This window comes from Panthera uncia, chromosome D4 (assembly GCF_023721935.1).
Source record: "Panthera uncia isolate 11264 chromosome D4, Puncia_PCG_1.0, whole genome shotgun sequence".
Lineage (NCBI taxonomy): Eukaryota > Metazoa > Chordata > Mammalia > Carnivora > Felidae > Panthera > Panthera uncia.
This window is the reverse complement of record NC_064807.1, coordinates 86,168,880-86,191,416: the sequence shown is the minus strand read 5'-3', so window position 1 is coordinate 86,191,416 and position 22,537 is coordinate 86,168,880. Positions and strand designations below refer to the sequence as shown.

The 22,537-nt window shown below is 57.9% G+C and overlaps 1 protein-coding gene across 2 annotated transcripts in view; it reads right to left on the bottom strand.

The window, feature by feature from the left end:
• Window positions 1-19,078, bottom strand: part of ASS1 (argininosuccinate synthase 1) — a 52,646-nt gene extending 33,568 nt beyond the window's left edge. For both annotated transcript variants that reach the window (XM_049630290.1, XM_049630297.1), the window contains exons 1-6: window positions 19,013-19,078; window positions 14,151-14,212; window positions 12,098-12,207; window positions 11,229-11,297; window positions 6,170-6,358; window positions 855-911 (exon numbers count right to left, since the gene is read on the bottom strand). In XM_049630290.1, coding sequence (XP_049486247.1) covers window positions 855-911; window positions 6,170-6,358; window positions 11,229-11,297; window positions 12,098-12,202 — 420 coding nt within the window. In that variant the 5' untranslated portion in view covers window positions 12,203-12,207; window positions 14,151-14,212; window positions 19,013-19,078. The remainder of the gene's footprint in view (window positions 1-854; window positions 912-6,169; window positions 6,359-11,228; window positions 11,298-12,097; window positions 12,208-14,150; window positions 14,213-19,012) is intronic.
• Window positions 19,079-22,537: the final 3,459 nt, after the last annotated feature.

The following is a 22,537-nucleotide window of genomic DNA, read 5'->3' as shown; positions in this document are numbered from 1 at the left end:
GAAGGAAGGAAGGAAGGAAGGAAGGAAGGAAGGAAAGGAGGAAAGGAGGAAGGAAGGAAGGGAAGGAGGAAAGGAGGAAGGAAGGAAGGAAGGAAGGAAGGAAGGAAGGAAGGAGAGGGAGGCAGGGAAGGAAGGGAGAAAGGGAGGGAGGGAGGAAGGAAGGAAGGGAAGGAGGAAGAAAGGAAGGAATGAAGGGAAGAAGGAAGGAAGGAAGGGAGAGAGGGAGGGAGGAAGGGAACAGATAAGATAGATGGACACAGGCCCAGGCCCCAGGCCAGGCTGGGGGGTGGGGGGGACAGAGGCAGCGGTGGCCGACACACAGCCCTGATGTGTGCTCTCATGCCTGGGCGACAGGCCACGGGCAGGGGCGGTTGATTCCCCAGATCCTGGTGATTTCCACCCAGGAAAGGATCCAGGATGCAGGGGGTCAGGGCTCAGGCAGCCGGAGCAGAGCCGGGGCCTTAGCTGGGTGGCCCCGACCTTGGGTGTGCTATGAGCTCCTAGAAACAGGCCAACATTGTCCCAGAACCGTTCCGGCCTGGAACCGAGAAGCCGGACCCGGGAGCACCAAGGACACTGGCCAAAGGGCGGCTATGTCTTTCTGTCCAGTGCTCTGACCTACCCAGGCCCCTGGGCAGCGCCTTCCAGGAGGACTAATGGTCAGAGAGGGTGCCGTGGCCTCTCAGCTGGCGTGAGCACAGCGTCTCTCCCGAGCAAGAAGGGAACCACCCACCTGGAGACTCAGGGGCACTCTGTCCCTGTCCGTGGAACCTCCCAGAACTCCACACACTGCCCTCCCCCGCCGGTGACATTAGCCCCCAGCACCCACCTTCGGGGGAGGAACAACATCTTACCTTAATCTGAGGGGCCAGTGAATAGCAGGTGAGCTCAAACCGGACCTGGTCATTTCCCTGAAACACGGAACGGGGGGGATCACCGGGAGCCACAGGACAGGGGCTGGGGGCAGGGACGGCACCGTGTGACGGCCGACAACCTGCCTGAGGGCTGCTCAGGGCAGGCCCGCCTCCAACCCCGAGATCTTCTGAGGTGGGGACTGTTATGAGCCTCCTTCCTGGAGAGGAAGCCCCGGCCCCTGCCCTTTAGGTGGAGTCAAGATTAGAATCCAGGACTCTGAGTACACAGCCGAGCGGTGTGGGTGTGGGGCGTGTGGCCCGACGGGGGTACACCTGTCTGGGAACACGGTAGGGCGAGCACACTTCAGGGGGCGCACACATGTGTGAGGCGGGGGGTCTAGCCCCGCCGAGATCCCCGTCCTCCTCTAGGGAGCCCCCAGCTGTCCACACCTCAGCCTTCTTCCCCCCACCTGGCCCCATCTAATCCCCACCCAGAGATCCAGCCCAGGGCTGGGGCTCCGTGGTCCTTTGACGACTCATATCCATCCAGTTGGGAATCGTGTCTCCTCTCTGAGCCTCAGTTTCCCCATCTATAAATTGCCGGGGGAGGGGGGGGGCAGGGAATGGGTGCAACCAGGTGACCCCCGAGGGCTCTTTGCTCCTCGGTTCCTCTCTGAACGGACAGGGAACTGAGGTCCAAAGAGAAGGAACTAGTTCAAGGGCACTGAGCCCACCTCCCTGGGAGGGTTGCCCTGCCTCTCCGCGCCTGCGTAAAATAAAGACTCATCTGACACCCCAGGGCGCTGACGACGGGGAGGAGGAAGAGAAGGCCGCAGACACAATGGTTGCCAGCGTCCTGCCTGCTTCCCGTCAGCTCGGCGCCCAGAGGGGGACTTAAGCTGTGGAAATAACAGAGGGGCCTTTCGCCTACTGTGAAAACTGCACGGGCCCAGCCAGGCAGCGGCGGGAATAACATGTTATTTTCCAGAATGTTGTCAGGCGGCGTGGAAATACAGGCTGCAGCCCCTCTCTGCGGAGCCAGGAGCCCAGGGGCCGAGGCCGTCCCTCTCTGATGCCTCCCAGGCCCATCCGGCTCCCCGCCCGCCAGCCAAGCCCCGTAGTGAGCACCTACTATGTGCTCGCGGCCACAGGGGAAAGCCGCCTGGGGCCAGGGGGATAGTTAACCCAGCTTTGCTGACAAGGCTCAGAGAAGTGATGCCACTTGCCCAGGGCCGCGCAGCCGACAGACAACGTCTCTGTCCCAACAGCTCACACGCCAGTGACTGGTCCGAGCTCCGGACTTAAACCCGTTGAATCCTTACGGCTGAGATAGGTTCCGGTATCGCCCCTGCCTGACAGATGGGGAAACCGAGGCACAGGTGGCACGCCTGCCCAAGGACCCGTGGCGGGCACAGCTCCCGGGGCAAAGGCAGGCGATGAAGAAGCAGGCTCGGTTCAGATCTGCGAAGCCCACGAAGCCCACGGTATTGCGTCTCCTGGTGATTCCCACCCCCCACCCCCCACCGTGGCTTCACGTTTCCCCAGTACAATGGCCACTTGTGCCTCCTCGGACAGGCACACCCGGGCTGGTGTCTGCCTGTCCAGACCCACATGGGGACACCCATCTGTTCCACAGTCGGAGACCCTCGCAGAAGCCAGACGGGCCCCCTTGCTTCAAACTCTGTCCCAGGTTAAGACTCCAGTTGGTCTAAGTCCTTCCTCCCCCTGGAACCCCAGGACCCTCGGCACCAGGGCGGCCCCGAGGGCGGGGGGGGGGGGGGTGTAGCCGTGTGTGTCCACGCGCTGATACACGTGCAGGTGTGCGTAAGTGTGGGTGCAGCGCCCACGGGGCCCGGAGGGGCTGGGGGAGGGGGGCCCGCCCATCTGTTCCTCGGCTAACCATACAGATGGCGCCATTTACAGACCTGCTCCCCGTACCCCTGCGTGAGTCTGGCTCATATTTCCAGGCCCTTCTTCCAAAACTGGGGGGGGGGGGTAAGGGGGGTGCCGGAAGGGCCACCCCAGCTTCTGTGCAGCTCTCTGCTAGCGAGGGATCAGGGCAGGGCGTGGAGGGGGGACCCCCAGCTCCAGCTCAGTACCAGGTGCCGCCCGGCTGCCTCCCTCCCGCCTCCAGGCCTTCGCAAGGGCTGTTCCAGCCTGGGATGCCCTTCCCCGCGGCATCCCTGGCTAACTCTTGCTCCCGCCCTGTTCCAGCCCCTGCTGGGTTAGGGCTCCTAAGTCCCGAGCGCCTCCTGTACCAGCGTCCCTGTGCTGGATCAGTATTCGGGGAGTGAAAGGACACACGCGGGAAGGTGACATCTATCCGGGAGGCTGGAACGAGTTTCCTCCATCCGCGACTCAGGAGCCAACAGCTGGGAGAGGCCAGCGGCTGGGTGTTCCAAATGGCCACAGCCTCAGGACTGGCCACGCTGGGATCTCCCCCACATCTGCAGGGGGGGCGGGGGGTGGGGCCGCAGTCTGCTTATACCCCAGCTCTCTCTTCACCGTGAACCCCTGCAGAAAACTCCGCCGAGCGTCCTTCTGGCACCTCTCTTTGGGGTGGCCGGCCACACCCCACGGGGCCCAGGTGCCTCCATCTGGGGCCACAAGCCTCCCTCGCTTGCCCGCAGAGCCCACCTCCTGATCGCTGGTGCCCACTGCAGGCCGCCGGCCCCTGTCCCCGCTCCTTCCTGCCTCAAAAACTTGGCATTTCTCTGGACCCGGCCCCAAGCCTTCCTGGCTCTCTCTACTCACACCTCTCGGGGCTAGGAAATTGTCTTCAGAGACTTTGGGGGGCTTCCTCAGGTTCTGCAGATAAGGGGAAACTAAGGCACAGGAGTATGCCTCGCCCATCAACCCCCAGAAGGGACAGCAGACCCGGGGTAGCACGGCACACACCTTCTCACCCGAAGGCCTCAAATCCAAGCCTCTGGTGTCCTCTTGTGGCCAAACAGAGGGTGCACACGGCTGCAGGTGGCTGCTCGCCGCCTTGTGGGGTTAGTTGCCCCGGGAGGGGGGGGGGGGGCAGGGAGGGTCTCTCCCTGGACCCTCGAGTCTCCCACACCAGGGCCAGACCCACCATTCACTCCGCCAGCCCTGAACGCCACCCATCCTCAGTCCTGGGGGGATCTTCTCCAGGCAGGAGCCCTTCCAGAATCCTGATCTGGTCTCAGCTTAAATGCCTTGTAGAACAGGGAGCTCACTGCTCAGCTCAGCTCATCCGGGGCGGATGACACGGCTCCGAAACTTCTTTATTCCGCACGGACATGTGTTCTCACTGACCTTCCTCTACCTGCAGGAGCCCCCAGTACAGCTCTGAGAGCCGCACGACCCGAACCTCCGGGTTCTCGTGCACTCTGTCCTACCGCCCTCAAGGCAGAAGGGGACACGCACATCCCCGTGCAAACAGCCCGGCTCTGTCACCCTGCTCACCATGTGCTCACGACTAGGCTCTAGGGTCACAGGTCGCAGGAGAGACCCCAGTCCCCTTCCTCCGTAGAAGGAACTCCCACCATTTCAGTCCAGAACCATCCCCAACACACCAGTGGGGGACTCGCTGGCCACCCCCCGCCCAGCCTGGGGCCCTCCCGTGCCTCCTGATGTACTGCTCTCAGAAGTCAACCCCTCAGCATGGCCGCGGCCCGGCCCCGAGCCTGCTGCCTCCCACAGCGACAGTTCTGGCTAGATGCCCCCAGACGGGCTGTTGTTCGGGGCTCCGTGCCCCCAAGCCTTGGCACAGGCGGATCCCTCTGCCGGGCACACTCTTCCTGTACCCCATTACTCACTCACCCACACTCCTCCTGCAGGGCCATGCTCTGGAGATCAGCCTCCCTCCCCTGCCTGTTGCCCCCACGGCCGAGAGGCCCCACCCCTACAGCCACCTTATCGTGTCTGTCTGTCTGTCTACTCTCCTCTCCCTTGCTAGGACACACAGGCTCCCTGAGGGTGGGAGGAGCCCCAGAAGTTCAATACTGTTGCCAGACCCGGCTTGTGTCCAACCCTTTCCACAGGCCCCCGTATAAGCTTGCTGACCTCGTGCCCAAGCGCCTGAACGAACGCATCAGCTCTCGAAGACCGGAACCAGGGCCACCCTGGCTTGCAAGGCCACCCTCAAGTCACGTCTGCTCTGTCATAATCTAGGCTACAAGTGTCCCTGTGTCACAGCGAGCCAGAGTCTGCTTCCCCTCCCACTGCCCCGACCAGCCTGGGCAGGGGCAGGGCCTGGGTCGGGTTAGCATGAGCGCGGGAAAGGTAGTGAGCTCCCTGTCGCGGGGAGGGGCAGGGTCTGCTGACTGTGGGGTTGTCAGGGAGCCAAGCCCTGTACCGGGGGGGGGCTACTGGCTTGGCGTCCAGTGACGTTGAGAGCCCGTGACCACACAGCCTTGCTGACACCATCGCCCGAGACTTGTCTGCCTTGCAATCTTGTGTCTTGAGCACGGCCACCTGTGGGACAGCGTGCAGAGGGCTCTCCTGCCTTGTCCCCCACCGGGCCCCCTCCCTCAGTCTGCACTGGCCACACAGGGGCCGGAAGGCGGGGTTGTGTCACGGGTTGACTGGTGTCCCCCACAAGAGCCAGGTTGAAGCCCCAGCTCTCAGTACCCGAGAACGTGATCTTATTCGGAAACAGGTCTTTGTAGAAGTGATGGGGTTAGGATGGGATCAGAAGGGTGGGCCCTAATCTGATAGGACTGGTGTGGTATAAAAGGGAGGAATTTGGACACAGAGGGAGCCATGCCCGAAGGCAGATGAGGGCCCCATAGAAACCTGGAGAGGCCTGGATGGACGCCTTCCTCGCCGCGCCCCCGCCGGGGGAGCCCGGCCCTGCCCGCACCTCGGCCCTGGAATCGTGATATGACACACTTCTATGGCTGGAGCCACCAGGCCTGTGGCACTGTGGGGCGGCGGTCCTGGCCAACGAAGACCCACAGGGGCCACCCAGGTGGGATCCACCCCGCTTTGCTAATGCGGGGTTTCCAGCCCTTTCCACTGCACTGCATGCTGACCTGTGTGCTCTGTGACCCGGGCCAGGGGTGATTGCCCTGAGCCGCAGGGTCAAGTCCGCCAAACTGCTCCCCCCGTAGACAGAAGACACACACGGACCCGCGGCACCCAGCTGCCTACGCCCTGGTACCCGCTCCTGCGAATACCATTCGTCCTGCTCAGACTGGACAGGCAGTGTGGACAGTGAGCGTGTCCGCTGCTCGCCTGCCTCTCCTGGGGGCGAAGCCTGCTACTACCCTGGTTTCCCGAGTCCCCTTTGCAGGTTCCCCCGCCTCTGCCCAGCCCTCCCCAGCACCGTCCAGCCATTGGCTCACCTTTCCTGTGGCGCCGTGAGACACATACTTGGCTCCCTCCCGCTGGGCGATCTCCACTTGTTTCCGGGCAATGCAGGGCCTGGCGAGGGAGGTGCCCAGGAGGTAGCGGTCCTCGTACAGCGCGCTCGACTGGATGGCCGGCCAGATGAACTCCTCCACAAACTCCTTGCTGACGTCCTCGATGAACACCTACAGGGAGAGGAGCCCATGGAGTGAGGCTCGGCAAGGAGAGGGCCCAGCCAGACGACAGAGCCCTGTGTCTACGGCAGACTCTACTAATGGATCCTGGCCAGATGCAGGATCTGTAGCAGACATCATTAATCAACCCTAGCACACAGTACTCTTACTCCCTTCCTGCACTCATGGCAGACATTGCTAATCAATCCTGATAGGCCATCTAGCTGAAACCGTATGCGGACTTTAAGTCCCTCCCAGCCCAACCTTCTGGGCCTGAGATGAAACTTGTTGTCACCTAAGATCTAAAGCAGTAGATAGGAGATAGTAATCCACAGATGCTCTCAACTAGGGATGATTTTGCCCGCCAGGAGCAGTGACAATAGCTGGAGATATTTTTGGTTTTCACACCAGTGGGTTGGGGGAGAGGGTTTCTGATATCTCATGGGCAAAGGCCAGGGATGCTGGTAGACATCCCAGAAACCTCAGGGCAGCCAGCTCCGTCCCAAGAGTGCCAAGGTTGAGAGGCCCCGATCTAAAGGAACGGTTCTCAGAGCATAGACCTCTGGACACCCTCAGGACCCTTTCAAGGAGACTGAGTGAGTGAAAAGATTTTTTTTTTTTAATTTGAGAGAGAGAGAGAGAGAGAGAGAGAGAGAGAGAGAGAGAATGCATGAGTTGGGGTGAGGGGGCAGAAGGAGAGAGAGAGAATCCTAAACAGGTGTTCTCCCAACTTGGGGCTTGATCCCATGGCCCTGGATCATGACCGGAGCTGAAATCAAGAGTTAGATGTTCAACTGACTGAGCCACCCAGCGCCCTGGAAAGATTTTTTATGATGATGCTAAGCTGTCATTTGCCTTTTTCACTAGGGTTGACGTTCACCCTGGCACCTCAGCACAAATCAAGGCAGAGACACCGCCACTGTGTTCCTAACGTCTTGTTTCCACCGCGATGATTTCACTTAAGAATGGTCTCGAAGCTGCAGCAATGATTACTTCCGTTGAATCTCAAGCACAAAAGGTGAAATGCACATGAAGTCCTTCTGGTGCCTTCCAAAGCGAGTTACAAGCTGAAGTAGCCATTTTTTTTTTCATGAAACATCGCTTTTACTTGAAAGCATGACAGACAAAACATGGTCTTTCAGACTGGAGTGTTTGACATTTTCACAAAAATAAAGTGACCTTGTTGTCACTTCAGGGAACACTTGAGTATTTGTTACTAATGAGAAAACTCAGGTTTTCCAGTAAAAGTTAGAATTATGGACAACGTCCATCTGACAGCTTCCTAATATTTCCGTGGGTAGTGGTGAGATTGACAAATGCGATGTTTTGATATCTTATGATGAAATGTACCAACATTTGGAAGATCTGCATAACTCAATGAAATAATGGCTTTCACATGATCAGTGGATGCATGATGTGACACAATCTTGCACAGACAAAAAAATCCATCCAAAGTGCAAGATGGACAGGGTTTTTAAAAATGTATTTGTATTTTATTTATTTATTTATTTGAGAGAGAGGGAGAGAGCGAGCGAGAGAGCACGCAAGCCAGAGTGAGGGGCAGAGGGAGAAGAAGAGACAGAATCTTAAGCAGACTCCATGCACAGTGAGAAGACCCATGCGGGGCTCGATCCCATGACCCTGGGATCAGATGCTCAACTGACTGGACCACCAAGGCGCTCCTGCACCAATGGATTCTGATGCATGAAAAACTCATTGCTACAGGGTCAAGTTCCCCATCACACTAATCTTTAAGAAACCACCCCTTGCTGAGTTTAGGTGCAGTATCAGAAAATATCTCCAACTCTCTGAAAAGGCTATTAAAATATTGCTCTCTCCAACACCCAAAACACAAATAATCCAGTGAAGAAATGGGCAAAAGACATGAACAGACACTTCTCCAAAGAAGACATCCAGGTGGCCGACCGACACATGAAAAAATACTCAACATCACTCATCCTCAGGGAAATACAAATCAAAACCACACTGAGATACCCCCTCACACCGGTCAGAATGGCCAACATGAATAACTCAGGCAACAACAGATGTTGGCGAGGATGCGGAGAAAGAGGGTCTCTTTCGCGTTGTTGGTGGCAATGCAAGCTGGGGCAGCCACTCTGGAAAACAGTATGGAGGTTGCTCAAAAAACTAAAAAGAGAACTGCCCTACGACCCAGCAATGGCACTACTAGGCATTTATCCACGGGATACAGGGGTGCTGTTTCGAAGGGACACATGCACCCCCATGTTTATAGCAGCACTATCGACAATAGCCAAAGTACGGAAAGAGCCCAAATGTCCATTGATGGATGAACGGATAAAGAAGATGTGGTATATATAGACAATGGAGTACTACGCGGCAATCAAAAAGAATGAAGTCTTGCCATTTACAACTACGTGGATGGAACTGGAGCATATTATGCTAAGTGAAATTAGTCAGCAAAAGACAAATGTCATATGACTTCACTCATATGAGGCCTTTAAGAGACAAAACAGTTGAACATAAGGGAAGGGAAGCAAAAATAATATAAAAACAGGGAGGGGGACAAAACAGAAGAGACTCCTAAATATGGAGAACAAACTGAGGGTAACTGGAAGGGGTGTGGGAGGGGGGATGGGCTAAATGGGTCAAGGGCACTAAGGAATCTACTCCTGAAATCATTGTTGCACTATATGCTAACTAATTTGGACGTACATTTTAAAAAATAAAAAATAAAATAAAATAAAATAAAATATTCCTCTCTCTTCCAGGGCTACATTCCTGAGGCCGTATTTTCTTCACAGTGTTAACCAAAACAACACATCGCAAGATGAATGGAGACACAGCTTCAAGAATCCACCTGTCTTCTGCTAAACCAGACATGAAAGAGATTTATAAAAATGCAACATACACAATGCTGCTTTTACCAAACATTTTTGTTTTGGAAATACTTATTTTTCTGAGGTAAAAACGTCACTGATGTTAACATAGGATGTGTTTAATATTGGTCTTTAAAGTGGGTTACTGGGGCGCCTGGGTGGCGCAGTCGGTTGAGCGTCCGACTTCAGCCAGGTCACGATCTCGCGGTCCGTGAGTTCGAGCCCCGCGTCGGGCTCTGGGCTGATGGCTCGGAGCCTGGAGCCTGTTTCCGATTCTGTAACTCCCTCTCTCTCTGCCCCCCTCCCCCGTTCATGCTCTGTCTCTCTCTGTCCCAAAAATAAATAAAAAAAAAATAAAATAAAAAAAAACGTTAAAGTGGGTTACTGTGTTTAATTTCAGCTTTTATTTATAACATCGTATCAGTAGATGTAATCCACAAAACTATGGGGCACTCAAGTATTTTCAAGAGTGGAAAATGGTCATGGGGTTCTTTATATTATATTTGCAACTTCCTGTGAGCCGATATTTAGCTTAAAATGAAGCCATTTTGTGGGGGGAAGCGCCTGGGTGGCTCAGTCAGTTAAGCACCCGACTTTGGCTCAGGTCATGATCTCACAATTCGTGAGTTTGAGCCCCGCGTCGGGCCCTGTGCTGACAGCTCAGAGCCTGGAGCCTGCTTCCGAGTCTGTGTCTCCCTCTCTCTCTGCCCCTCCCCTGCTCGTGCTCTGTCTGTCTCTCTCTCAAAAATAAATAAGCATCAAAAAATAATTAAAAAAAAAAGAAACTATTTTTTTTTAATGACTCAAAGAATGAAAGAAAATGAAAATTAAAAGAAAAGCAATGAGACTATACCCTGATGGTATGGGCAAGAAATTCCCACTCCAATTCCAAGTACATAAAAGTAGTTGGGATCCTCAGAGCACAAGGTTAAGAATGCTCTAGAGTAATGAATTAAGGACAGATCTTTACACAAAAGCCCAACTCATGTGAAGGCCCAGCTCATCTTCAACACTCAAGTGTTCTTATCCCACCTTCTGGGTTCCTGCTCAGACAACCCCTCTCCTCTCTGAGACATGAGGGAGATCCAGTTTTAGGCCTGCGGCCAGTGATGGGATATGGGACTCAGGCATTATTTTAATGTGCCAATTGAGCTCTTTCTATGTGCCAGGCTCCTTTTTAGGTTCTGAGAACCCCAAGGAAGTGCCCTGCAGAGGGGACCAGTTCTGACCAAGCAGGTGAACTGATGGCTTTTCACACCATCCCTGCTGTGTCCCCTGTCCACTTGCCCAAGTGAAGGGGTGAGGGTACCAGGGACGGCCCCGGGGAGAAGCTCAGACTTTACACTGTGAGCCTATGTGAGCAGGGACCATGTTGGCCCTGTTTACTACATGGGCTCCACACCCAACAGAGGGCCTGCCTGCCACGTGATTAGATGCTCAGTCAGGGCACCGGACTCAACTGGAATTTTCTGATTCTGTTGAATGGATGGAATGATGGACAGAGATAGAAGAGGAATGGACAGGTAGATGGATGAAGGATGGATGAAAGAATGGGTAGATAGATGGACAGATGAATGGATGGATAGTTGATGGGTGGGTGGATGAATGGATGGATGGAAGAAGGTTGGCTGGATGGGGGGATACATGAGTGAATGGATGGCTGGATGGCTGGATGATGGTTGGCTGGATGGATGATTGTTGGATGGATGGATAGATGAGTGAATCATGGGTGGAGGGACAGAGGCATAAAGGAGGGATGGGCAGGCAGACCGATGGATGGATAAGAGGAAGACAGAAGGGCAGGGGGGGATGAGGACGTGGTGGGAAAGTGGGTAGGGAAGGCAGGGAGATGATGGCATCCACACACCTGAAAACAGAAGGAATCGAGCCCATACTCTTGGAAGCAAGAGGACCCAGCTGAAAAGGATGCAGGGGACAAGGAACCCTGAGGCAGCCATGCCCACTGCTGCCTCCACCAGGTCAAAACCCCACTTCCAACCCCAAATCCTGCCGCCACTTGGTACCTTTTTGGCCCCGAGCTTCAGCGCCTTCTTCCTGGCTTCTTCAAAGTCTTCCTTCTGGCCGATGTTGGCCTGAGAAACAGCAGCAGAGAGGCCTAATCAGCCCGGGGGCACGAAGGAGAGCTGGACAAGAATTTCAGCCCCTTCTCCCCCTGCCAAAGCTGTCCACAACACCCCTCAAATGGAGGTGGCTCTCACTTACCAGGTGACTGTGAGCGAGACGCTTCTCTCCCTGGGCCTCACCCTCCCCTACCTGAATGACAAGGGGACCGGGCGCTCTTAGGTATCTTGACTTCAACTGCAAACCAATCACTCCTGGCAACGGCTGAACTTTTGTCTATGTGGAGCACTGTCCTCGCTTCCTCTGGGACCAGAAACTTCTTTTGGGGGGCCTCTTTCCATAAGAATGGAGGGGAGCAAATCACGTCCCTCTGCTCAAGGTAGGGATACGCCCATGATCCAAGCCTAGTCAGTCAGAACCCTTCAGCCACTGCAAGAGTCTATGATCTTTGCAGACTCCCTGGGTGCTGACAAGGGGCTCCCGGAAACAGGAAGACGGCGTGCCTTCCATGGTCCCCGCTGCAGGCCAGAGCCCACGGCCCCTTGCAGGCAGGCTGCCCGGGTCACACCGCCAAGCTCATTTCTGGCGTCCCCCGCTCCGGTCAGCCGCATACGGCTGGCCTCCTCGGTGCCCTGTGGGGCACCCCAGACCTGGGGACACCACGGATGTTCATTTTACCGGGGAAGAAAGAAGTATTTGCCTACAGTTGACAGGCTTAGGGAGGGGAAGCTGGGCTCGGGGGCAGGGAGAGTGAGCTCACGGACAGCAGGACAAACGGGTAGAAAGACGGACACACTGCGAGCCTCCTTACCAGGTAGGCGATGACGTCATAGCCTTGTTCCTTCAGCCACACGAGAATGCAGGAGGTGTCCAGGCCGCCACTGTAGGCCAGAACCACGGAGCCTTTGCTGGACATCTCGTCTGGGGGAGGGGGAGGTTGTCGTGGAGGAAGGAGAGTGACTCAGAGCCAGCCCATCCCAACCGGCCAGCAGCCCCCACTTTGGCCTTGGGCAGCCTCAGCCCTCGGAGGAGCTGCCGCGGGGGGGAGGAGAGGGTTGGGAACAAGGCGTTCACCTGTTCTCAAGGCCAGCTGAGAAGCTGTTCCTTCCTGCGGCCTCATCCCTTCCCCCACCCCTACCCCCGGGGACCTGACCCCACACACTGCACGCACACACCTACATCCACGCAGGGAAGGCCCTGGGAAGACTGATAGCAGCTTGGGAGTGACAGGGGTTTGGGGGAGGAAGGAAGCATCCCTCACCAGGTAGACAAGGTGCCTGAGGCTGAGCTGTTGGGACAGGGCCAGGATGCTCTGGAGACTTGGGCGGGGCTTTGGCCCCAAGCCTCGGGCAGCTCAGAGATTGCCAGGCGTGGCCCTGGGGGGCCTCACGTGGCTCACCCCCCGCCCCTACCGTGACCCGCTGTTGTGTCCTGGGGCGGCAGACCCTGGGGCTCAGACAGGTGAGCAGCTGGCTCAAGGTCACAGAGCTCGTCCCAGCATGCAGTGCTGCCTCCCAGCAGAACAGGATGCTGGGGTGCAGAGTCCCTGCCTCCACGTACCCCGCCCCCGCCCCCGCCACCTGGTGCCCCAGCGAGCCCTCGCACATTGGGAGTTTAGACTCTTTTCAAACGCTGCTCCAGGACACAGACGGAGACACTGAGGTCCAGAGAAGGAAGGGGACAGGCAGAGGGAGTTCCTTCCTGGAGATGAAGATGATCCGTCCCCCTGCAGCAGGGACAGATGCGTCCCGCCTTATCTGTCTCCTCAGCTACACCGAGGCACCAGAGACCCCTGTGTCCTTGTCTTTGCAGCCACTGTTTCTTCCGTCCGGGAGGCTCTCCCTCAGCCTTTGGGCCGTTAGGACCTGCCCTGAGTCCCCCGGCACTCTCCACGAGGTCCCGAGAGTAGGTGCTGTTATCGTGCCCGCTTTGCTAATGAGGAAGCTGAGGGTCGCGGAGGTGGGGTCATTTGTTGGAGGTCATACGGTCAGCAGGCAGCAGGCCCAGATTTGGACCCAAACCATCTGGTCCCAGCCTCCCTGGACATGGCCCCAGCATCCTGCATTGGTAGGGGGGATTCTTGTGTCTGGTGAGAGGCGTTCCCACTGGAGTCTGACCAAGGTCAGGGTCTTTATTAGGCACTGTTGGGAAAAGCCGTGGACGCCCCTCCGCAGGAGGGAGCCCACAAGGGGCACCCCATCATCACGACCGCAAAGATACAGGCTCCCGTGTACTGAAAACTTCCCCTGTGCCTGGGCCTGGAAGTCCAGGGAGGAGATGTGCTGGCCCAGTCACCCAGCCCTGCACAGCAGAGCCTGGAGAGGGCCCGACTGCGACACTAGAACACGCATCCTGTGTGCAGACCCCTGGCCAGCCCCAGGGCTCGCACACCCTGCGGCCCTTGGCACGGAGGGAAGGGAGAACACCTCATGGAGAAGTGCGGTTGGGGGGGTTTCTGACGGATGCAGACGACTTCTGCCTCCACTGGGCATTCGACCGCCTGCCAGGCCCTGTCCCCAGCCCGGCTTGCTGGTGACTCAGCAGACCCTGACCCTGGGGCCAAGGGATGGTGCTCATGGCAAGAGCAGACCATCAAAACTGGAGGGAAGGAGGGGCGCCTGGGTGGCTCAGTCGGTTGAGCGTCTGACTTCGGCTCAGGTCATGATCCCGCGGTTCGTGGGTTCGAGCCCCGCGTCGGGCTCTGTGCTGCCGGCTCGGAGCCTGGAGCCTGCTTCGGATTCTGGGTCTCCCTCTCTCTCTGCCCCTCCCCCGCTCGCGCTCTGTCTCTCTCAAAAAATAAACATGAAAAAAAAAATATTTCTTTTTTAATGGAGGGAAAGAGGCAGGAAGGACTCAGAAAGTACCTTGGATGGGACGTGCGGCTTCCCGGCTTCTGGAACCCGACTTCACGGCTCGGTGAACCACTCTGCAAAAGCCAAAGCTATTTCAGCCGTCTGGAACGGCAGTCCAGGTGAAGCCAGAGACCCTGAACCTGGCCTCTCCGGCTGGTCCCCACAATCCACATAAATGAACATGCCCGTCATGTGCGGAGCCCTTCCCTTTGTGTTGTCTCCATTTTCGAGACGGGGAAACTGAGGCTCAGGTTAAGGAGCTTGCTCAAGGCCTTGCTTGGCTGGTTAAGTGGCAGAGCCGGGACTCAACCCCAGAGCAGCTGGGCCCCAGAAGCCCCCTGCTGGAAGGCACAAGGCCCAGGGAAGGGAACCGCTGGGGCCAGGTGTGGTCTGGGAAGCCACAGGCGGCTCAGACACCCTGGCACGGCTGGGGTGGGCTCGAGACAGGGACAGGTGATGCAAGGCCAAGACGGTGGGCGCCGGAGTAAGGGAGAGGGAGCCCCACGGAGACAGACAGACTGTGCCCGCCCCCCTCTGCCCCGTGGTCCCATCTCGGCACAGGCACGCTGCATTCTAATTGTACCCCCACTCCCATAAGTGTGAGCTCTGCGAGGACAGGGACCATCTCACGGACGGTGCCTGGCACCTGGCAGGCACTCAGAACGACGCTTCTGTTCTACTGTCCAGAGGCCAGTTCCTTGCCCGTAAGAGGAGGGTTAAGTCCCCCCAAAGCCTAGAATTCTATGCACGTGCTCATCCAGAAACTGGCGCGCCCCTCCTGCCTGCCAGGCTGTGTGCCTGCATGCCCACCGAGGACCTTGGCCCCGAGGTCTGAGCTGTGTGAAAGAATGCACGTATCTAGGACCGTGTGCCCAGGAGCATGAACGCGTGTGTGCACGCCTGCGCGCGTGGGGGATGTTTGGGCCTGTGTGTGCAGAGATTAGCGGGGCGGGTGGGCTGGGAAATGTCGCAATCTGACACTGGCGTCTTCCCAGCGCCCCCACCCCCATCCCTGGACCGGTGAAGCTTCTCCTCCCCCAGCCAGCCCGGTCCCTGGGCTGTGTGATGACACTGATGTCTGTCTCCGTGAGTGGAAACTGACAAGAGCTGAGGCCTCGAGTTGGGGGCGGGAGATGGGCAGAGGAGCAGGAAGGGGGGGTACAGTCCAGTGAGTACCCACTATGGGTAAAGCACAGGGGCTGGGTCCTCCAGACCTGGGCTCAGGCTGCTTCAGCTGCTCGTCTGCTAAATGGGGGTGAGAAGAGCCCACCAGTTCACAGGGCGACAGTGAGGATTCAGTGAGATGCTGGGGCTGGTGGGGGGGGGTAGGCGGGGAGGAGCCAGAGTTGGGCACCAAGCTAGACTCCCCTTACCACGGCCACGGCTAACCTCAGGCCAGTCCCTCACTCTCCAGGGCTCAGTCTAGCCATCGGCACTACCTGGAAGCCGTTCTGGTTCTGACACCCCAGGACCCTGGGATGCCTGCCTGGGGGGGTTGTCTAGCAAACCTTCGTCCCCACCCCATCCTCCATGAAGGGCCCAGGGCAGTCTCCTGCCCCCCTCCCCAGATCCCAGGCACGTGCCCATTGCCAAGAAGATCCGTGTTTCCCCACTCCCACGCCAGACCTGACACCTTTCCCCGGAAGACGGACACCTTGGGAGGAGGGAAGAAGGTGGCCTCATGTCGAGATGCCTACCAGCCTGGTCTGAGTTGCCCAGGCAGGTGGCATTCTCCGTGGCCCCAGCCCGGGCCACCCCACCAGCTTCCCATGCACCTGCTAGGCCAGCCTTGGATACTTCCTCAATTCTAATGAAACCCGTGGGCTCCTAAACGTCAAAGCTGGAACGATGACAAGAGCAGATAGTCTGTGCGGTGCCACACAGGTGCCATTTCAAGGTGGAGACTATTCCTAAAAATTAATTATACCAGCTATCACTACCACGTGGGGCTCAGAAAAGGTCAACTACTTGCCCGGGTCTCAGGTTGCCAGATGCCAGAACTGGGACTGAAGCCTAGGCTGAATGCAGACCACAGATCGCCTCCCCCTCACTTTTGTCTTCCAGAAACCAAAACCCCCAATGAATCATCACCAACCAGTAGTATATTTCTCCGCAAGTCAGGGAAACAGCTTGGCGAATGTTCTTCTGGAACCCCTCCCTCACATTCTAACTCTGCTGATCTGGGTTCGTTAGAGTTTTTTGTTTTTTTTTTTTTAAAAACCCTAGCTCCGCCTAAGCTGGAAGAATTCTCTCTGACTTTGGGGTTTCCTCATTCTTGGGTTTGGAGGTCCTATCACTTTGGGGCCCTCTTTTGTGTCTGACAGAGCTAGGCTGCAATTCCACACTTTGACCAGGAGGTGCCGCTGTCGGGTTTCAGCCCCACCATCCACTTGATGGGCTCAGCTCATCTGTCTGCACATCCTTGGTTAAGACAGTGAGTGATTTTCTTCCCAATTGACAGAGGGGGAAGCTGAGGTCAAGGGGCTTGTCCTAGGCTAGACAATGAGCTGGCTCTCAGCAGCGGGATTCCTGGGGCCTGAGAATCAAATCGGGAACACTGGCTTTCTCGGGGACAGTGGCACTCCAGCAAACATCTTCCACCCAGGGTTAGGGGTCACTGGGGAGTCTGCCGTGGCTGGGAAGGTTGAGTCTCTACTTCTGGTGAAAAGCCCCTGAGACAGGTGGTAGGGAGACTAAGCAGATCTCACCAGACTCTGGTAAAAGACAGGCAAACTTCTAAGAGCATTTGGAGCACACGGCGGAGAGTGCATTCATTCATTCGTTGATCCTACCAATAATATTGCAAAGCCTGTTGGGTACATGGCCTACCCCCAAGTCTGGGGAGGGCACCTCCCCAAGTCTGGGCGGGGGGCGGGGGGTGGAACGCACCAGGGCCTGGAAGATCAACCCTTCCCAAAGTGTTACAGCAGAGCTCAGAGGCTTAGACCCTGAATTCCAATGAGTTTCTTTCCACATGGGCGCCCACAGGCAAGGCACTCTCTTCAGGGGCTCTGTGCTCCAATGAAGGCATCTGGCTGTCCTGGCTCGCCTCCCAGGACCCATGAGGCTAAGAAGAAATGGGACCTGGGAAAGTGCTTGCACAGCAGGTAAGTCTGGGCCTGGCTCCCCTCCGTGAGTCAGACTCCTGGGGCCCCAGGCCAGGGGAAATGGCTACCATCACAGCCAAGCGACCACAAAGCCCAGAGCAGGCAGCCAGTTGATGCGGCCCATGTGAGTCCTCGGGGGAACTTGGACTATACAGAGTGGGGGCCTCCCTGCTCTGCCCCACCCGGTGCCTGGCTCAGGGTCTAGGTGCTCAGTGGGCAGCCTGCATCACTCAGCTTGTACTGAGCGGAACGAGAAGTGCTTCTCAGCACAGGGCACAGATGGCTCCAACTGGGACAGGTCCCCACCCCGCCCCCTGGCTCCCCTGCTTGGGCTCCGAGACGGGAGATGGAAGGAGGGAAGGGTTTGTAGGATGAAGATTCCTCCCGCCCTACCCACCCATTCCTCTTGTGGCTCTGTCTACGGTCTCCTCACTAGAAGCTTCCGTAGGAGGGTAGAGATCTGGTCTCCGGTCTCATGTCCCCTGTATGGCACGTGGTGAGGCATGCCCCAGACAGTTACTGAGTGAATGGACCCAGCCACAGTTCTCAACAGTCTACAGAGATTGCCCCACCCTCTTACTGCTTCCTGAGCGCTGAGCCTGTGCCAGCTCTGACAGACGGAGAAACTGAGGCTTGGGAAGCTGGCAGCTGACCCAAGGTCTCACCCGGTCGTGCCTGCCTTCCGGGCTTGGGTCTGCTGGCTCCAGAATCTGCCCTGTTACCAGCCGTGGGCTGGGAAGGAAAGATCAAAGCCCAGGGCCTATTTGATCCGACCCTGGGGAAAGAACAGGTTTGTTCCTGCCTGACTCTGTGCAAGCTCCGGGCCGCGATGCCCCGGAGGAGACGCCCCCACTGCGCAGAAAGGAACACTGAGGTGGCGGGTCACGGGACCTCCTCAGGAAGAGCCCTGGCGGGATGGGAGAGGAGTTTCCTCCATTTCACAATGACCCTCCCTCTCCAGAGGGCGCAGCCGCCCAAGGGGCCAAAGGCAACAGCAACCCGGACGGTGGACATTTCCTGCAGAGCGGCCCCTCCCACAGCCCCGGAGTCCAGTGCCAGCCACAAACCGGGCACCGTGACCCGGCGCGGCCACCGCCCCCAACCCTCGGGCGGAGAAAGCTAATAGGTTTCAGGAGGCAGAGACTGACGCCCCCTGCGGGGGAAGGAGCGCAGTCACAACCAAGACTCCGCGTCCCGCTGCACATCTGCCCGCGGTAAACTGAGGCTCGGGGCTGTGGGAGGGGCCCATGCGCCCAAGGCCCGGGGAGAGGGGCAGAGGTCGGGCGGGAACTCAGGTTTCACGCAGAGAAAGGGAGGCGGAGACAGAGACCGGGGCAGGAGGGGGAGGTCAGAGAAGGGGTGAGAGAATCCGGACCCCACCCCACCCTCCGGACTCCCAAGGTCTCCATCTGGGGGGGTCCGGCATAGAGGAAGCTGGGCTAGACACGGGGAATCTAGAAAAGACCTCGGCCCGCAAAGGGGACGCATAACCTGACCTGCCACCCCCACCCCCCACCCCCGCATTGTCCGAGACTCGCGCCCCGGCCCCACCCTCGAAGGACGGAAGCCCCGGCGTCGCTCTCCTGCCCTCCCGTCCAGGTGCGAGCGCGGGGCGCTTGGCCACTCGGGGCCGACTTCTGCTCCCGCCTGCACGGGCGACCGGAGCGCGGTCCCCTCGGCCTCCTCGGCTCGCTGTCGGCGGGACCCGGGGGCAGGGTGTCCTAGGCCAGGGGGTGGGAGCGGAGTCTCGGGCCGGGGGCTCCTTACCGTGGCCCGGGCGGCGGTGGCAGGCGGCGGAGCAGGGCCGGCTGCGTGGCGCATCCCGGGTTATAAACACCCGGCCCGGGGGCAGGGCCCGGGACCAGGGACACGTGGGGGGGGGGGGAACGCGCGCGACAGGCCCCGCCCCCGGGCCCGGCCCCCACGCGGAGCCTCTCGGCGGCCGCGGCCACCTGCAGGTGGGCGGGGCCTGGTCCCTCCCTCCCTCCTTCCTTGTCCGCCCTCGCCCCGCCCCCCGGGGCGCACGTCCTCCCGAGGGCGCACGCGCCCAGGGTCCTCTCGCCCTGACCCTCGGGCAGGCGGCCCCTCGGGGCGCGGCAGTGGCTGGAACGCGGGCAACTGGCAGGGTGACCACGGCAGGCGGTCCTGCCAGAGGCTTGCCACCGCCCGGGGGTGGGAGTGGGAACAGAAGTCCCTTAGGCGCGGTGCATCTCGTGCCCGCTTTTATCCCGCGGTGGCCTCTCTGCAGACCTCCCTTCCCCCACAGTGGCCCCCGGGAACCGGAGCCCAGGTGAAGGTGGCCCCAGAAGGCCGCGGTTTCAGCCCTCCGTCCAGGGCTGGTTCTTGGCTGTCTCCCCAGAGCCTGGCACCGGGCCACCCCCCTCCAGGGAACCCCATAAATAGTGAAGAGAAGACTGGCCAACTGCTAAGCCGGCGGGCAGCCGGGGTTCACAGCTGAGGTTCACAGAGGCGAGGCTTCTTGCTTTCAAAAAAGAAACGGGGACTTGCCACCCCGGTCTGGCCTGCAGAAGGTTCCGTGTGTCAGAAGTTCCCCAGCCTGGTTTAGAGGCCCCAAAGCACCAATCCCTGCCGCTACAGCTGAGTGAAATGGCAGGTGCCCACCCGTCCAAGGCAACGCCATGGTTAGGACTGACTCCCAAGTCCTCTGGGCCCTGACCCCCCCCCCCCCCGGGAGGTGGGAGCCCCAGACCATACTGCTGGTTTGCCATTCAGCCATCTTGTAAAAGTGGGGGCGAAGGTGGGGGATAGGTGGTGTCGAGGAGGCAGCCTTGTCCCCTTCCTGCAACCAAGAAGCAGACAGAGAAGGGGACCCTTGGCAGAGAGGAGTGAAGGCTGCTGGCTTAGTCACTTAGTCCTCCCAGTCATCGCCCCCGCCCCGGCCCATCCCAGCCCTGGGCATCCCTGCCTGGCCACCAAGCACGTCTGCCAGGTTAGTGGCTGTGAGCCCATCAGGAGGCAAAAGGCATTAAAGCAACTGATAAGCAGAACCACGGCTTTTGGTCCCTGTGAACGCCCCAGCCTCAGACACCCAAACCCCAGGAGTGGCTGTGATGGCAAGGAAGCGCCCCAAGAGCTGTGTGGGGCTGGGTGACTTCAGGCACCTTCCTGCCAGCAGGCGAGATGGCGGCTGGCCCCGGAACCCACTCACTCAGCCGCCTCTGGGCCTCGCAGAGCCCCTGGCCTTCCACACTAGCAGGAAGCAAGTGAGGAACAGCCGACACAACATGCCTGCAGCCTGGGGCGTGCAGCCTGGGGCGGCTTCCTTCCCCAGCAGGAGTGGGGAAGGACCGTCCTGTGACTTTGTGCTGGGTCTTTGTTTCTTCCTTTAAGATGTCACTGCTGGTTGAGAAAGTTGGGGAGGGTGTGGGTGAATAGAGACCACCTCCTGGGAGTTACTGCAGAGCAAGTGGGGGGGGGGAAACTGAGGCAGGGAGGCCTGATGTTCCCCCAAGCTCTCCAGAGCCAGTGGTGGCTCCAGAGAGAAGCCCCATTACCCAAACCTTAGGAAGAGGGTGGGGTGAGGGATAAGCCCCTGTCAGTCTAGGACAGATGGGGGAGGGGCGGCGGGATGGAGGAGGAAGTGAGTTCATCTGGGTAGATCTGGGGCTCAATCACACCCTTGTGGGTATCACGAAGCACGGTTTTATTCTTCTTAGCTTTATTTGCTCTTCACGATCCCCCTATATGAGGCCACTATGACTGTTATCCCCATGTTACGGATAGGAACCTGCAGCACAGAGAGGGTGTATCTTTCCCAAGGCCACACAGCATGTTAGTGGCAGAGCAGGACTAGACCCCAGGGTCTGAGGCTCCGGCCAAACCCTCTGCTCTAGCTCGGGCTTGGGTTGAATTGATAGAGGCACCAGGGTCTCTGTCCCAGGGTCCCAGGCTGCAGGGACCTTTACGCTCTGCTGCAGAAATGGCTCCAGTCCAGGGGACTGTCCCTTTCTGACGCACAGGAGCTGGTGACACAGCTCTCCTAAGAGGAAAATGGGCCCAACTGCTAGCAGGGGTCCCGCCCACTGGGCACCAGGGTGATTGAGAGGCAGAGATCAAGGCCAGGATGGACTGGCCGGCTTCTGGATGAGCCACTTTCATCATGCACCCCTCCATCTGCCAGGTGGACATCCACACCCTGCCCTGGCCCTCACCTTGCAGAACAGGTCGTGGGTCCACGGCCGGGGCATGGCCAGAGGGGCTCCCCTACCTGGGGCTGAGCCACTTTGGCCTTTACCTTTCACCCACACCCAGGTCAGGGCTCCTGAAGGACCCTGCACACCTCCTAGGTAAGTGCCCTTGGGTGGTGCCTCTAAAAGGACAGCGGCACGTACGCCTGACCGAGCGGAGACACTGAGAAGTTCGAATCTTCTGCGTGTATCCAGAGCCTGCCCTTTCCTTCCCGTCTCCACCTCCTCCCCACTGGCCTGTCTTCTCTTACTCAGACCATTGCTATAGCCTCCTTGATCATCTCCCTGCTTCTCTCTTCCAGTCTCCTGCTCCCCGCCCACAAATCCTTTCTCTGCACAAGAACAGAGAGTTCTTAAAAACGCAGAATAAGTCACACCCTTCTTCAACCCTTTGGTGGTTCATTTCCCCCATATTAGTTCCTAGTTGGTCTAGTCACATTAGTTGAGGACTTTCCTTTCTCCATTGAATTACATTGGCGCATTTGTTGCAAATTAACCGACCATGCAAGTGTGACTATGTCTCTGGACTCCCTCTTCTGTTCCACTGATCTATTCGTTCTTATGCCAATACTACAGCATCTCGGTTACTGCAGCTTTATAGTAAGCCTGGAAGTCCGATAGGCTGTATCTTCCAATTTTGTCCCGTTTCAAAATTATTGTGGCTATTTCAGCTCATTTGCATTTCCATATAAATAGTAGAAACAGATTGCCAGTTTCCATAAAAAGCCTGCCGGAATTTTGATTGCGAATTCCAACAAATCTATATAGCATCTTGGGGTGGGGGGGAATGGATATCTTAACAATATTGAATTCTTCAATCCATGATCATGGTATACCTCTCCAGTTATTTATATCTTCTTACATTTTCCAGCATTTAAAAAGACTTCAGGCTGTTTACTGAAAAGTATTAGTTGGGGGCAACTGGGTGGCTCAGTCAGTTAAGCCTCCAACTTCGGCTCAGGTCACGATCTCACAGTTTTTGAGTTTGAGCCCTGCGTCGGGCTCTGTGCTGACAGCTCAGAGCCTGGAGCCTGCTTCACATTCTGTGTCTCCCTCTCTCTCTGCCCCTCCCCCTGCTCGCACT